This window comes from Mustela lutreola, chromosome 2 (assembly GCF_030435805.1).
Source record: "Mustela lutreola isolate mMusLut2 chromosome 2, mMusLut2.pri, whole genome shotgun sequence".
Taxonomy (NCBI): domain Eukaryota; kingdom Metazoa; phylum Chordata; class Mammalia; order Carnivora; family Mustelidae; genus Mustela; species Mustela lutreola.
The window spans coordinates 220,537,842-220,554,723 of record NC_081291.1 but is presented as its reverse complement, the minus strand read 5'-3'; the positions used below and the strand labels follow the sequence as shown (position 1 = coordinate 220,554,723).

The window sequence follows — 16,882 nt, the reverse complement described above, 5'->3', positions numbered from 1 at the left end:
ACTGTTGAAAACCACTGGCTGACTTCCTCAAATGCTATGCTTTTCTTTCTAAGGCATCATTTTCTCTCAGATTTTGGCTCCTGATTTCATAATTTTCTCTTAATCTTCAGGATGGATTTTTATTTTTCCATTTCTTTAAAATAGTTAGCTTCTTAATTGAAGTATAGAATATGTATATAAGCATGTATACATCATAGTGTATAGCTCAGTGAAATTTTCATTAGCTTAGCACATCAGTGTACACAGCCCCCAGATCAAGAAAATGAACATAGCTGGCAGCCTGGTTGCCCGTATGTCTTTTCATTCTTTGTGCCCACCAACCTGTGATTCTTAACATCATTGATTAGTGTTTTCTGTTTTTATGCTTGATATCAATGGAATAATATATTATTTACTCTTGTCTTTATTTGCTTTGCTTCAACATTGTGGTTATGAGATTTATTATTTTTTTTTGTAGTTACAGATTATTCATTCCTACAATTATATAGTGATGCAGAGTACAAATATATCATATTATTTACTACTGATGGATATTTGAGCAATTTCCAGTTGGGGGCATTTACAAACAGTACTGCTATGAATATTCTAGTATTTGTGATTTGGTGAGTGTGTGCATACATTTCTGTTGGATAAATACCTAGCAGGTGAATTGTTGAGTCATAAGATATGCATATGTGGGGCGCCTGGGTGGCTCAGTGGGTTGAAGCCTCTTCCTTTGGCTCAGGTTACGATCCCCGATCCCCGTGTATCAGGATTAAGCTATGCATCAGGCTCTCTGCTCAGTTGGGAGCCTGCTTCCTCCTCTCGCTCTCTGCCTGCCTCTCTGATTACTTGTGATTTCTCTGTCAAATAAACAAATAAAATCTTTCAAAAAAAGATATGCATATGTCCCACTTTAGAAGATACTGGTGAACAGTGTTCCATACTGATTTTATCAGTTTATACTTTCACCTGCAGCAAATGAGGTTCCTTTTGCTCCAAATCCTTGAGACACAATGGTAACTCTTTTTTTGTTGTTGTTGTTGTTTTAGGGTCATGTATTTTTGAGAGTGGGAGAGCAAGCATAAGCTGGAGGGGTGGAGAGGCGGAGGGAGAGGGAGAAAGACTTTCCACTGAGCAGGGAACCTGATGTGGGGCTTCATCCCAGGACCCCAGGATCATGACATGAGCTGAAGGCTGATGCTTAACTGACTGAACCATGGAGCCATGGAGGCACCCCTCCTCATGTTTTTAATTAGACTTTTCTAATGACTACTATTTACATTCAGTATTTTTTCATGTGCACATTGACAACTTGTATAATGGTTTTTGTACATTTTTTAAAAAATCAAGTTCTCTTTTTCTTATTAATTTGGAGGAGTCCATTATGGATTGGGGTGCCAGTCTTTGGTCAGATATCCTTTGCTCACCTTAAAAAAAAATTACTTATTTATTTGACAGAGAGAGAGAGATCTCAAGTAGGCAGAGAGGCAGGCAGGGAGAGAGAGGGAGAAGCAGACCCCCCGCTGAGCAGAGAGCCTGACATGGGGCTCAATCCTAGGTCCCTGGGATCATGACCCAAGCTGAAGGCAGAGGCTTAACACATTGACCCATCCAGGCACCCCTCACTTTTTTTTTTAAATTAACATATAATGCTGTATTTGTCCCAGGGGGACAGGTCTGTGAATCACCAGGCTTACATATTTCACAGCACTCACCATAGCACATACCCTCCTCAAATGTCTATAACCCAGCCAACCTATCCCTACTCCCCCATTCCCCAGCAATCATCAGTTTGTTTCCTGAGATTAAGAGCCTCTTATGGTTTGCCTTCCTCCCAGTCCTATTTTATTTCATTTTTTCCTTCCCTAACCCTGATGGCCCCCTACCCTGTCTCTCAAATTCCTCATATCAGAGAGATCATATGACAACTGTCTTTCTCTGATTGATTTATTTCACTTAGCATGATACCCTCTAGTTCTACCCACATCATTACAAATGGCAAGATTACATTTATTTTGATGGCTTCATAGTATTCCATTGTATGTATAGACCACATCTTCTTTATCCATTCATCTGTGGATGTACATCTAGGTTCTTTCCATAGTTTGGCTATTGTGAACATTGCTGCTATAAATATTCAAATGCCCATGATCACTACATTTGTATTTTTAGGGTAAATACCCAGTAGTGCGATTGCTGGGTTGTAGGTAAGCTCTATTTTCAAGTTTTTGAGGAACGTCCATACTGTTTTAGTGAGTAGCTGCACCAGCTTGCATCCCCACCAACAGTGTAGGAGGATTCCCCTTTCTCTGCATCCTCTCCAGCATCTGTCATTTCCTGACTTGTTATTTTTAGCCCTTCTGACCCATGTGAGGTGGTATCTCATTGTGGTTTTGATTTGTATTTCCCTGATGCTGAGTGATATGGAGCACTTTTTCATGTGTCTGTTGGCCATTTGGATGTCTTCTTTCCTGAAATTGTCTGTTCATGTCTTCTGTCCATTTCTTGACTGGATCATTTGTTCTTTGGGTGTCAAGTTTGATAACTTCTTTATAGTTTTTAGATACTAGCCTTTTATCTGATATGCCATTTGTGAATATCTTCTCCCATTCTGTCAGTTGTCTTTTGGTTTTATTGACTGTTTCTTTTGCTGTAAAAAAGCTTTTGATCTTGATGAAGTCCCAATAGTTCATTTTTGCTCTGTTTCCCTTGTGTTTGGCTGTATTTCTAGGAAGAAGTTGCTGTGGCTGAGGTCAAACAGGCTGCTGCCTGTGTTCTCCTCAAGGATTTTGATGGATTCCTGTCTCACATTGAGGTCTCTCATCCATTTTGAGGCTATTTTCATGTGTGGTGTAAGGAAATGGTCCAGTTTCATTCCTCTGCATGTCGCTGTCCAATTTTCCTAAATAGGCAGAGGCAGGAAGAGAGAGAGGGGAATCAGGCTCCCTGCAGAGCAGAGAGCCCAATGTGGGGCCCAATCCCAGGACCCCGAGACCATGACCTGAGCCGAAGGCAGAGGCCCAACCCACTGAGCCACCCAGGCACCCCTGGGCTCTCTATTCGGTTCCACTAACCTATGTGTCTGGGGTTTTTTTGCACCAGTAGCATACTGTATTGATGATGACAGCTTTGTAATAGAACTTGAAGTCTGGAACTGTGATGCCACTAATTTGGCTTTCTTTTTCAGCATTCCTCTGACTATTTGGGGACTTTTCTGGTTCCATATAAATTCTAGGATTATTTGTTCCATTTCTTTGAAAAAAGTTGATGGTATTTTGATAAGGATAATGTTAAATGCATAGTTTACTTTAGGTAGCATAGACATTTTCACAATATTTGTTCTTCCACTCAATGAGCATGTAATGCTTTTCCATTTCTTTGTGTCTTCTTCAATTTCTTTCATGAGTATTTTTGTTTTCTGAGTACAGATTCTTTGCCTCTTTGGTTAGGTTTATTCCTAGGTATCTTATGGTTTTGGGTGCAATTGTAAATGAGACCAACTCCTTAAATTATCTTTCTTCTGTCTTGCTTTTGGTGTCTAGAATTGAAACTGATTTCCATGCATTGATTTAATACTGGATTCCTGTATGAGTTCTAGCAGTTTTGGAGTGGAGACTTCGGGGTTTTCCACATAAAGTATCATATCATCTGCAAAGAGAGTTTGACTTCTTCTTTACTGATTCAGATGCATTTTATTTCTTTTTGTTGTCTGATTGCTGAGACTAGGACTTCTAGTACTATATTGAACAACAGTGGTGATATTGGACATTCCTGCCATGTTCCTGACCTTAGCAGAAAAGCTCTCTATTTTTCTCCATTGAGAATGATATTCACTATGGGTTTTTCATAGAAGGCTTTGATGATATTGAGGTATGTGAAGAGTTTTGATCAAGAAAGGATGCTGCACTTTGTTAAATGCTTTTTTAGTATCTATCAAGAGTATCACCTGGTTCTTGTTCTTTCTTTTATTAAAGTATTGTATCACAGTGATTGATTGGCAGAAGTTGAACCAACCTTGCAGCCCAGGAGCAAATCCCACTTGGTCCCGGTGAATTATCCTTATAATTCTTATAATTATTCTTATAATTCTTATAATTCTTATTTTTAATCTTTTTAAAAAAATATTTTATTTATTCATTTGACAGACAGAGATCACAAGCAGGCAGAGAGGCAGGCAGAGAGAGAGAGAGGGGAATCAGGCTCCCTGCTGAGCAGAGAGCCTGATGTGGGGCTTGATCCCAGGACCCTGGGATCATGACCTGAGCCTAAGGCAGAGGCTTTAACCCACTGAGCCACCCAGGCGCCCCTCTTATAATTATTCTTATATTTCTTATAATTATCCTTATAATCCTTATAATAATCCTATTGGTTAGTATTTTGGTGAGAGTTTTTCTTCTGTATTCATCAAGGATATTGATCAGTAATTCTCCTTTTTGATGGGGTTTTTGTCTGGTTTTAGGATCAAGTTAGTACTGGCCTCATAAAATGAGTTTGGAAGTTTTCCTTCCATTTCTATTTTTTGGAAGTTTCAGTTTCAGAAGAATAGACATTAATTTATTTTTAAATTTATTTTTTATTTATTTTCAGCATAACAGTATTCATTATTTTTGCACCATACCCAGTGCTCCATGCAATCCGTGCCCTCTATAATGCCTACCACCTTGTACCCCGACCTCCCACCCCCGCCCCTTCAAAATCCTCAGATTGTTTTTCAGGGTCCATAGTCTCTCATGGTTCACCTCCCCTTCCAATTTCCCCCAACTCCCTTCTCCTCTCTAACTCCCAATGTCCTCCATGCTATTTGTTATGCTCTACAAATAAGTGAGACCATATGATAATTGACTCTGCTTGACTTCTTTCTCTCAGCATAATCTCTTCCAGTCCTGTCCATGTTGCTACAAAAGTTGGGTATTCCAATGTTTATAGCAGCAATGGCCATGGTCACCAAATTGTGGAAAGAACCAAGATGCCCTTCAAAGGATGAATGGATAAGGAAGATGTGGTCCATATACACTATGGAGTACTATGCCTCCATTAGAATAGACATCCTTTAAATATTTGTTAGAATTCCTTTGGGAAGCCTACTGTCCCTGGGCTCTTGTTTTTGGGAGATTTTTGATGACTGCTTTAATCTCCTTACTGATTATGGGTCTGTTCAGGTTTTCTATTCCTTCCTTGTTTAGTTTTGATAGTTTATATGTCTCTAGTAATGTATCCATTTCTTCCAGATTGCCAAATTTGCTGATGTATAGTTGCTCATAATATGTTCTTATAATTGTTTGTATTTCTTTGGTGTTAGTTGTGATCTCTCCTCTTTCATTCATGATTTTATCAATTTGGGTCCTTTCTCTTTTCTTTTTGATCAGTCTGGCCAGGGGTTTATTAATCTTATTAATTCTATCAAAGAACCAGCTCCCAGTTTTGTTGATCTGTTCTACTGTTCTTTTGGTTTCCATTTCATTGATTTTTGGTCTGATCTTTATTATTTCTCTTCTCCTGCTGGGCTTAAGTTCTCTTTGCTGTTCTTTCTCCAACTCCTTTAGGTGTAGGATTAGGTGTTTTCTTAAAACCTTTCTTGTTTCTTGAGAAAGGTTTGTATTGCTATATACTTTCCTCTCAGGACTGCTTTTTTGTGTCCCAAAGATTTTGAACATTTGTGTTTTCATTTTCATTTGTTTCCATGATTTTTTATTTATTTATTTTTTTTAATTTCCTGGTTGATCCACTCATTCTTTAGTAGGACTCTCTTTAGCTTCCATGTACTTGAGTTCTTTATAAATTTCCCCTTGTTATGCTCCACAAATATCATGGAAGATAAGGGGTGTTAGAGAGGAGAAGGGAGCTGGGGTAAATTGGAAGGGGAGGTGAATCATGAGAGACTATGGACTCTGAAAAACAATCTGAGGGGTTTGAAGTGGCGGGGTGGGGTGGGAGGTTGGGGTACTAGGTGGTGGGTATTCTAGATATTATTTAATATCACCAATTAAGAATTATACCATGTATTGCCCCCTAAACTATATTAATAGTTTATATTAAAATATTTTGTTCAACAACAACAACAACAAATTATCATATGGCTTCACTAACTTGGGGAGCATAAGGATTAACATGGAGGACATTAGAAGAAGGAAAGGAAAAGTGAATTGGGGGAAATCAGAGGGGGAGATGAAGCATGAGAGACTGTGGACTCTGAGAAACAAACTGAGGGTTCTGGAGGGGAGAAGGGTAAGGGGAATGGATGAGTCTGGTGGTGAGTATTAAGGAGGGCCTGTATTGCATGGAGCACTGGGTGTGGTGCATAAACAATGCATCTTGGGGGGTGCCTGGGTGGCTCAATGGGTTAAAGCTTCTGCTTCCAGCTCAGGTCATGATCCCAGGACCTGGGATCAAGCCCCACATCAGGTTCTCTGCTTAGCAGGGAGCCTGCTCCCCAACCCCTACTTGTGATCTCTCTGCCTACTTGTGATCTCTGTCTGTCAAATAAATAAATAAAATCTTTAAAACAAAACAAAACAATGTATCTTGGAACACTGAAAAAATAAAATAAATTTAAAAAAATTAAAATAAAAAAAATAAATTTTCCCTTGTGATTGAGTTTTAGTTTCAGAGCATTGTGGTCTGAAAATATGAAGGGAATGATCCCAATCTTTTGGTACCAGTTGAGACCTGATTTGTGACCCAGGATGTGATCTATTCTGGAGAATGTTCCATGTGCACTAGAGAAGAATATATATTCTGTTGTTTTGGGATGGGATGTTCTGAATATATCTGTGATGTCCATCTGGTCCAGTGTGTCATTTAAGCCTTTATTTCTATATTGGTATTGTGCTTAGATGATCTGTCCATTTCAGTAAGGGGGGTGTTGAAGTGCCCTACTATTATTGTATTAGTGTAATATTGTTGATGTGTTTCTTTGATTTTGTTATTAATTGGTTTATATAATTGGCTGCTCCCATGTTAGGCACATATATATTTAAAATTCTTAGGACTTCTTGTTGGATAGACCCTTTAAGTACGATATGGTGTCCTTTCTCATCTCTTATTATAGTCTTTGGCTTAAAATCTAATTGATCTGATATAAGAATTGCCACCCCAGTTTTCTTTTGATGCCCATTAGCATGGTTTTAAATTGTTTTCCACCCCCTCACTTTAAATCTGGAGGTATCTTGGGGTCTAAAATGAGTTTCTTGTAGACAGCATATCGATGGGTCTTGTTTTTTTATCCATTCTGATACCCTTTGTCTTTTGATTGGGGGCATTTAGCCTATTTACATTCAGGTTAACTATTGAAAGATATGAATTTAGTACTATTGTATTGCCTGCAAGGTGACTATTACTGTATATTGTCTCTGGTTTGATGTTTGCAAATTTCATTTAATTTTGTTTGTTCTGGAAGCTTTTATATCTCTCCTTCTATTTTCAATGACAGCCTAGCTGGATATAATATTCTTGGTTGCATATTTTTCTCATTTAGTGCTCTGAATATATCATGCCAGTCCTTTCTTGCCTGCCAGGTCTCTGTGGGTAGGTATGCCAACCTAATATTTCTACCATTGTATGTTACAGACCTCTTGTCCCAAGCTGCTTTCAGGATTTTTTTCTTTGTCAGTGAGACTTGTAAGTTTTACTATTATATGATGTGGTGTGGACCTATTTTTATTGATTTTGAGGGGGGTTCTCTGTGCCTCCTGAATTTTAATGTTTGTTCCCTTCACCAAATTAGGGATATTCTCTGCTATAATTTGCTCCAATATGCCTTCTTGTCCCTCTCTTCCTTCTTCTTCTGGGATCTCTTTTATTCTAATATTATTTCATCTTATGGTATCATTTATCTCTTGAATTCTTCCCTTGTGGTCCAGTAGCTGTTTATCTCTTTTTCTCGGCTTCTTTATTCTCTGTCATTTGGTCTTCTATATCACTGATTCTCTCTTCTCCCTCATTTATCCTAGCACTAAGTGCCTCCATTTTTTATTGCACCCCATTAATAGCTTTTTTAAAATTTCAACTTGGTTAGATTTTAATTCTTTTATTTCTCTAGAAAGGGATTTTATTTCTCCAGAAAGGAATTCTCTAATATTTTTCCATGCTTTTTTTGAGCCCAGCTAGCACCTTGAGAATTGTCATTCTGAACTCTAGTTCTGACATATTACTAATGTCTGTATTGGTTAGGTCCCTAGCCTTTGGTACTCCCTCTTAGTTTTTTGTTTGCTTTGTTTGTTTGTTTTTTGTGGTGAGTTTTTCTGCCTTGTCATTTTATCCAGGTAAGAATAGATGAATGACAGAAGAAAATACTAAAAATGTGTCAACAACCCCAGAAAAATATACAATAACCAAATCAGAAAAGACCCAAAACAGGGGGAAGAAGAAAGGGGGAAAAAGAAAAAATATATATATTAGACTGGTGAATAGAACAGAGCCACACACTTGATTTTGGGTATATTTTGCTCTGTTAGAAGAAACTACCTCCCAAAATTTTAAAGATAGAAAAAAAAATGTGTGTATATATATATATATATATATATATATATACACACACACATACTCACCACAAAATAAAATATATATTAAATAATATTTATATATTTCATATATATTATATATATATATATATATATATGTATGGGTAAACATGATGAAGGGATGGAATATGAATGTGAAGATGAAAATTTAAAAATTCTAAAAAAGGTAATTGATAATATAAAAAATTCATTTAAAAAAAAGAAAAAAAAGAGGAAAGACATGAGCATGCTGGAGACTAGAACAAGGATATGCACTAGATTTAGGGTATGTTTTGATCTATTAGGAGAAATTGTATCCCAAAATTTTAAAGAAAAAAAACTTATATGTATACAAGAAATAAGGTTAAATACAATGAAGGGATAAAATATGACTTTAACAATGAAGATTTAAAAAAGACTTTTAAAAAGGCATTGATAAGATAAAATAGTTAAAAAAAACATTAAAATAGGAAAGAGGAAACATTTTAAAAAATAGAATAAGAAAAAAATAAAATTAAAAATTTTAACTTTGAAAGACTAAAGAAACATGGGAAAATAGCCATGAATTCTATACGCTGCATTTCCCTTAGCTCTGGAGTTCCACAGTTCTCATTGGTGGGTGAGTTTGTTCTTGGTTGGATGTTCTTGCTGATCTTCTGGGAGATATGCCTATTGCTGTGATTCTCAAATGTCTTTGCCTGAGGTGGAATTTTACCACCCTTGCCAGGGGCCAGGCTAAGTAATCTGCTTGGGTTCACCCTCGGGAGCTTTTGTTCCCTGATCTGAAGGACGGGAATGAAAATGTTGCCTCCCAATCTCTGGCCAGTGGAGCTGAGAGCTCTGAGCCCCACTCCTCTGTGTGCCCTCAGAGAAAAGCAGTCAGTCCCTCCCATCTCCTTAGTGGTTGCACTCAGAGCTCACCCGGCCTGTGACTGAGTGTTTCTATCTCTGGTGCATGCCCTGTTTGGAGTCTCCAAACGCAGCAGATTCCTGCAGCACGCTCCCACTCTGCTCCTCCTGGAGGAGGAGGAGGGGGTCTCCCAGGATCTGCCACTTGTGGAGTCCCTGCTCGGGCACTGTGCCTCGGATCATGGTTTAAGGTATCCCCGAGCTGAGAGCTCACTCCTCGGCTCCAACTCTGTCTCTGTAGCCAATATCCCCACTCCAATACATGGGGGCTCTGCCATACTCAGGCACCCCTAGTCTTTTTGTGTCCTTGAGGGTCCTCCTGAGACCACACTGTCCCTATGAATGCTTCACCCCCCACTTAGCCTCTGGAGCAATTTCCCTCAGTTGAGTGGACTTCTAAAAGTTCTGATTGTGTGCTCCACTGCCCTATCACTTGCTGAGAGCCAGCCCCTCTCCCCACAAACTCTATTCCCATATATTGCTTCGGATTCACTTCTCCACATGTCTTATCTTCCAGAAAGTGGTCGATTTTCTGTTCCTAGAATTGCTACTCTTCTACTCTTCTATCTCCTGTTGACTTTGTAAGTTTTCAGAATGGTTTGATAACTATCTAGTGGAACTCCTGGGACCTGATGATATCTCAGTCTCCTACTTCTCTGCCATCTTGCTCCTTCTTTTGCTCATCTTTTATATATTAAGTATCCCTGAAGATGCATCTCTGCTTTTTTTTTTTTTTTTAGATTTTTATTTATTTATTTGAGAGAGAGGGAGAGAGAGAGCGCAAGCATAAGCAGCAGGGAAGGGCAGAGGAAAAGGGAGAAGGAGACTCCTTGCTTAGTGGGCAGCCCAATGTGGGGCCTACTCCCAGGACCCTGGGATCATGACCTGAGTAGAAGCCAGACACTTAACTGAGCCATCCAAGGCATGCCCCCATTTCTGTTTTCTTTTTAACTTTGATTTTACTTTTCAAATTTTGATTTCAGCATAATGTACAATGTTATATTAGTTTCAGATATACATTATAGTGATCCAACACTTCCATATGTTTACTCAGTGCTCAACAAGATAATTGTACTCTTAATCCCCTCACCTATTTCATCTAGTCTCCGACCTACCCCATCTCTGGTTTTTGTCTCTTCTTGTTCTTTACACTCTCCTTTGTATGTCTTACTGAATGGCGGGCTTCAGATTCCCTGATTAGGACATCTCTCTCTGGGGTCTTAGACCCTTTTTCCCACCTCACTAGTGGGTGTCCCAAAGTCAGTGCCCTCTTAACCTTAGTGAATCTGACACTATTGTTTTCTCTGCCAAACCAGCTCTGCCTTGTATGTTCTCTATATTCATTCACATAGCAATGATACAGCCAGGCATGAAAACTACTGAATTTGACAATAATGACTTTTCCTCTTCCTCAGTCTCATTCTTTCTAAGGCCCTGCCCACACATTCCAGCAGGATCACATCAGACATGTTCATATAGTTAGCCTTTTTCTTCCCTTTGCCAATGACCGGGCAGTTAGTAGTCATGCCCATATCAGCCTAATCGGAATTCCTGTCTCTAGTCTCCACTCCTTGTAAATCCATTGTTTACTTTTTTAAACTACAAATTGGGAAAGTGTCAATTTTTTTCTGCATCAAAACTTACAGATTCTCTATTTTTTTAAACAACTTTGCTGAAATATCATTTACGTACAATAAAATTTACCCATTTGTACAATTCAGTGGTTTTTAGTAAATTTATATATCTGTACAATCTTCACCATGGTCAAGTTTAGACCATTTTAATCATCTCAACTACCACCCTTAACTACCTTAACTACCACCCTATAACCCCCTCACCCTCACCCACAGTTCTAAGGAAACCATTCCTTTCTGTTCCTACAGAGTTGTCTCTTCGGGGCATTTCATGTGAATTTACATAATTGTTGAGTGTGTGGTCTTTTGCGATTGGCACTTTTTCACTTAGCACGATATTATCAAGGGTCATCTGTGTCTGTATCATGCATCAGTATTTCATTTCTCATTGCTGCTGAATACATCTCCACTCATGGGAGACACCAGATTTTGTTGGTCGGTTCTTCAGCTGATGGACGCTGTGGATGTTTGCACATCTGACTATTGTCAATGATGCTGCTTTAAACACTGTGTACAGGCATTTTCATGGAAATGTGTGTTCATTTCTCTTGGGTATATACTTATGGATGGGACTTTCTGCTGCTCGCAGAATTAAGCTCATGCTTTTTAGCATGAGATCTGCTACCGCTTATAATCCAAACTTATAAGCATCTGAAATGGAAGCTTCCCGAGATCACCCTCCAAGTTTTGGTTGTTCTTGTATTTTGAGCCCTTAGCACAGTGCCAGGTCAATAGTAGGTGATGAGCAAGTGTGTCAGAATAAGTAGTATAAAGAACCTCAAGCTCCCTCTCTCAAATTATGCATCACTCTTAGTTCAGCCATGAAGTTTCTGTTACCCAGAATCTTCTTGCTTCTCTCCTGTCTGTGATGACTCCATGTCCTAACACTTATAGGCCCTCTGCCTAGCATCTCCTTTCCTCTTCTCTCTGGAGATTTCCCCTCCTCCTCCCCAGGCTGGGGTAGTCTCTCTCCTTTATGCTCCTGTAGAATTTTGTGAATAACTCTGCAACAACACTCAGAGAAAAATAATCAGTGATCTCTTTACTGACTGTGGCACCCTCTAGACCAAAAATTCCTTGAGATCAGTACCCAGACTCATGTGAATTTTCATTCCTGGGACCTTGCCTGAAGACTGGTATAGGGCAGATTCTCTCACATGAAAGAGAGATCAGGTCATTGCATTCTCTAACATTTCTTTCATGTCTCTTCACCTGGCCAGATCTGGAATTTAAAGCAAGCAATATAGACTTATTCTATTTTTTAGTGTAATGTTCTTCTTTACGTTGTCACGGGAGCCCTGCTTATACCATCTGTTATAACAGTATAAACCATGCAGAAATCTGCTGATGAAAGAACAATTCTCCAAAGCCTCTTCCATCAGCGTCCTTAGTGTCCACACCCCAGGATTTTATACGCCATGTTGTGTGGCAAGATAATTCTGAATGTTTTGTTTAGCTTTCTATTATTAAACTGCAGTTAGTTTCAGGGAAATTTCACACACACGGAATTCACAGTGAGATTGCACATGCCCTTACTGGAGGGAGCAAGTGTTGCTATGTTTAAAGTGCATGCAGCATGCCATAAAATGAAGTACTATTATTTAAGCAGATGGATAGCCCCTTAGATGGAAGAAACAGAAGCTGCTGGAATGTAGTTTGGGTTTTCTCTTGCCTGTAGCCATATGATGTGTATCTTAGAGAATGAGTTTATGTTACATTATTAAACCCAGTGGTGCGAAGTAGAAAGACTAATGTGAAATACCTTTAAAAAATGTAAGGAGAAGTGACAGTAATCCCCTGTGGGTCACTTATCTTCTTAACTACTAGGATTAAACATTTATTTTGCATTTTTCTTTCAGTCATTTAAATAATTTCACATTTATATATGAAATATTCCTTATATACATTCACGTTTTCAAAGACTTTCTATTCTTAACAAGGCTACTTTTATGAGACAAGAGAAAGAATTCAAATATGACTGAATTTTATTTAGTTCGAATTACCCAAATCCAGTTGACAGAAGAGTCATGTGAGGAGGGAACACAAAAGGATCTGGGTGGAATTAATTAGCCTCGAAGAGTGACAGTTACCTCACTCCTAACAATGTGTTTGGGGTGATGTCAGTTTCCTAGAAAGCTCAAATGTAAAATCATGGTGCCACTATCAGCGTTTTTATTTTAGTTGAAAGCTGTAATGTTTAACTATTAACTGTGCTTCCGATCAGAGCCAATTTCTTAGTTAGCAATAATTTTCATATTCTGATTTATGGAGCATTGCTAAAGTCTTTAGTTATGGTTGGCAGAAAAAGCCATCAAACCATTACTACTTGATGAACACCCCTGCCTGTCTTCTTTTTGAGTAAACCTATCACTTACAAAATGGATTTTTCTTTGTCATCTTTTGACCCATGGCATCCCTTCTGTTTGTCAGCTCACAGATAGCCAGTGCTGGCCCTGGTGAGCAAACTGGTGAGTGCCACCCGAGAGAGAGACAGAAGAGGAAGTGGGTGGATATTCATGGGAGCTGGCTAGGGGACACTGAATCACATAAACAGAGCTTCCCTGGGAATTGGCTTTATAGAGTAAAGGCAACTGTATAATGAGGTTCGAGCTTCATCAGAAAAATTGAATCCTGTATCTGCGACCTCCTAGACCTGAATCCTTGGTCAAGTGACAACCCTTCTGAGGAGACACATCTTTTTCTGCCAAGGGGAGCCTGTTTTACTCCTGGCAGATTTGCTGTTCACAAGAATAGAATAACAGCTTGAGTTTCATAACATGGCCTGGGATGGTACAGGTTCTCCCTAATATTCTCATCTCTGCCCAATGAGATTAATTCCAAGTATTGAGAGCTTCTTTTCTCTCTTATGTCTATGTGATGAGGATTTGTTTTTAGGAAGTCAAATAGAAGTGGTAACATCTGAGAAGTAGGTCTTTATGACATTTTAAAATCTTTGGGTTAATTTTTGGATTCTAGAAATTGTACCCTTTGTTCACATAAATAACTCTCCGTGACTATTTGTTACTGAGTGCAACATGGGCACTCAGTCAATGAATTAAAAAGCCAAATATGTCTGAACTGGTTTGTATATAGCTTATTTATAGCAATTAAAACAGAAACAATTTAAATAACTAAGACCACTAACTGAGGGTTTTGGAGGGGAGGGGGGCGGGTGGTTGGGTGAGCCTGGTGGTGGGTGTTGTGGAGGGCATGTATTGCATGGAGCACTGGGTGTGGTGCATGAACAATGAATTTTGGAACACTGAAAAGAAATTCAAAAAATTTTTTAAAAAATAAAATAAAAAAATAACTAAGATCAGGAGAATAGTCTAGAAAATCATTAGGGAAAATGTGGATCCAGTATTTGCTTGCAAGGTCTGTATAGAAATACGGAATTTGGTATATGAGATAATGTTAGGAGAAAGAAGCACAGCCTATAACAATTGCGTATTTTGCATGTACACGTTATTACATAAAATAATCATGTGGGTACAGCATGTAGGCCGGTGGACCAGGAGAGGAAGTATAAAAATCAGAACAGAAACTGTCATAGGCTAGTGGAATTGAGTGATACTTCCATCAAAGTTCCCTGTATTATTGCTGCATCTTTTCAATTTAAAAAAAAAAAATGCATCATTGATTGATACTGTTTTTAGAAAACTGATTGTGCTTTTTAAAATGTTTTACCTACGGGGGCGCCTGGGTGGCTCAGTCGGTTAAAGCCTCTGCCTTCGGCTCAGATCATGATCCCAGAGTCCTGGGATTGAGCCCCGCATAGGGCTCTCTGCTCAGCCGGGAGCCTGCTTCCTCCTCTCTCTTTGTCTGCCTCTCTGCCTACTTGTGATCTCTCTCTGTCAAATAAATAAATAAAATCTTTTAAAATAAATAAATAAAATGTTTTACCTACAAACATAGATTTAATTTTTCAAAGTTGTGACTGATTTCATTCCAGAATATCTCTCAGTGTACCTCCCAACCAGAGCCAGTTAGTCCTAGCAAGTGGACCTCATCATTGATTCCTTTAGCTTCTGTTCGCCCTACACTGGCAGGGTGTTGGGCTCTGGGCTCTGGGTTAGAGCATGAACAAATCGTGACCTTGTTCTCCTGGGACTCAGGCTCTAGAGGGGGAGAAAAACAATAGATGAATACAAATTACACAGCCTAAATCCCAGTCATGGTCAGTACTGTGGAGGCAGAAGGGGATGTGGGGAACAGGCTGGTAAGTAATCCATTACAAGTTAAGGTCAGGGATAACTTATCAGTTGGTGTACAAGGTACGAAGTGAGGATAGTAGCTGATTTTTTAATACCAGCTTCTCTGTCCATAGTAGTTGAGCAATTTTGAATTATTTCATTTTAGTCAAGCCTTGTGATTGTTTTCTCAAAACAACCTTGTGGGGCCAGAGTGACTGAAGGCCAAGTTCAGAACACGAGCCTTACTGACCAGTTCTCGTCTTGTTTTCTTGTAGTTTTCAGTGAGGACCTTCACTCCAGCCTCTACTTTGTCAATGCATCTCTGCAAGAGGTAGTGTTTGCGAGCACCACGGGGACCCTGGTGCCCTGCCCCGCTGCAGGCGTCCCTCCTGTGTCTCTCAGATGGTACCTAGCGACGGGCGAGGAGATCTACGATGTCCCCGGGATCCGCCACGTCCACCCCAACGGCACTCTCCAAATTTTTCCCTTCCCTCCTTCAAGCTTTAGTACCTTAATCCATGATAATACTTATTATTGCACAGCTGAAAATCCTTCAGGGAAAATTAGAAGTCAGGATGTCCACATCAAGGCTGGTGAGTACGGTTCCTCTGCTTTGTTCCCTCTATGCCTGCTTGGGGCTGGGGTTGGGTCTGGGGTGGGAGTGGGTTACGGGGTGAACAGTGACAAATGGCAAAGTGCCATCAGCTGAGAACCAATGAAAACCCTATCGTCACTTCATTTTGACACCATCGGGGAATTCTTTGAGAAGTTCGAGCATCCCTTTACCGGGTCTCAAAATGCCTTGTGTTGCTGGAGCTAAGACATGAAATGAGTGATAGCAAGTGGGAGCTAAGACATGAAATGAGTGATAGCAAGTGGGTAAGATTTAACTGTAGCCCAAATGTATTGTGTTTTGATTAAAAAAAAATAAGATTTTACTTATTTATTTGTCAGGGAGAAAGAGTACAAATGCAGGGGAGGGGCAGAGGGAGAAGCAGACTCTCTGATGAACAGGGAGCCCAATGTGGGGCTGGATCCCAGGATCCTGAGATCATGACCTGAGCTGACGGCAGGTACTTAACCAGCTGAGTCACCCAGGTGTCCCTGTATTTTGACTGATCAGTACTCTAACTCAGACTTCCAGCGTCTCAAACCCAGTGTGTTTGCTTCCTGTTCTTGTTACTCCTCCACCCGACTCTTGTAACCTACCCTAGAGGCTGGCAGTGGGGGAGGAGGGAGGAGAAGGGAAGGAAGGAGGACACACAGGTCACGTGGGATACGACCCTCGCATTAAAGTGTGATGTAACTGAAACAGAATCAGTTGATATTCTTGTCTTCCTTGTGAAGTAAAAAAAAAAAAAAATGATCATTTTAACATATTATAATGTTTTGACTGTGTCCCATATTGCTCGGATGTTGCCAAAGAGAAAATCCCGAGTTTGTTGTGTCCCTTTTATAATGACATATTATATATTTTAAAAATTACATTCTTATATGTCAACTCAGGAACACAGTCTGAGATTCATAGACATAAAAAAAGGTATACATATAGGACATACTGTGTTATTTTACAGATTTAACAAAGCCCTGGAAAACAAGCTCACAGCTAGACTCTAGTTAGCAAACAGTGTTTTAAATTTTTTTACGTTTCACCTTGTAAGTGCTA

General features: G+C 39.4%; 1 protein-coding gene across 1 annotated transcript in view; it reads left to right on the top strand.

The window, feature by feature from the left end:
* DSCAM (DS cell adhesion molecule) overlaps nt 1-16,882 on the top strand; it is a 749,662-nt gene that overhangs the window by 114,616 nt on the left and 618,164 nt on the right. The window contains exon 3 of the mRNA XM_059165108.1: nt 15,492-15,809. Within this exon, the coding sequence (XP_059021091.1) occupies nt 15,492-15,809 (318 nt within the window). The remainder of the gene's footprint in view (nt 1-15,491; nt 15,810-16,882) is intronic.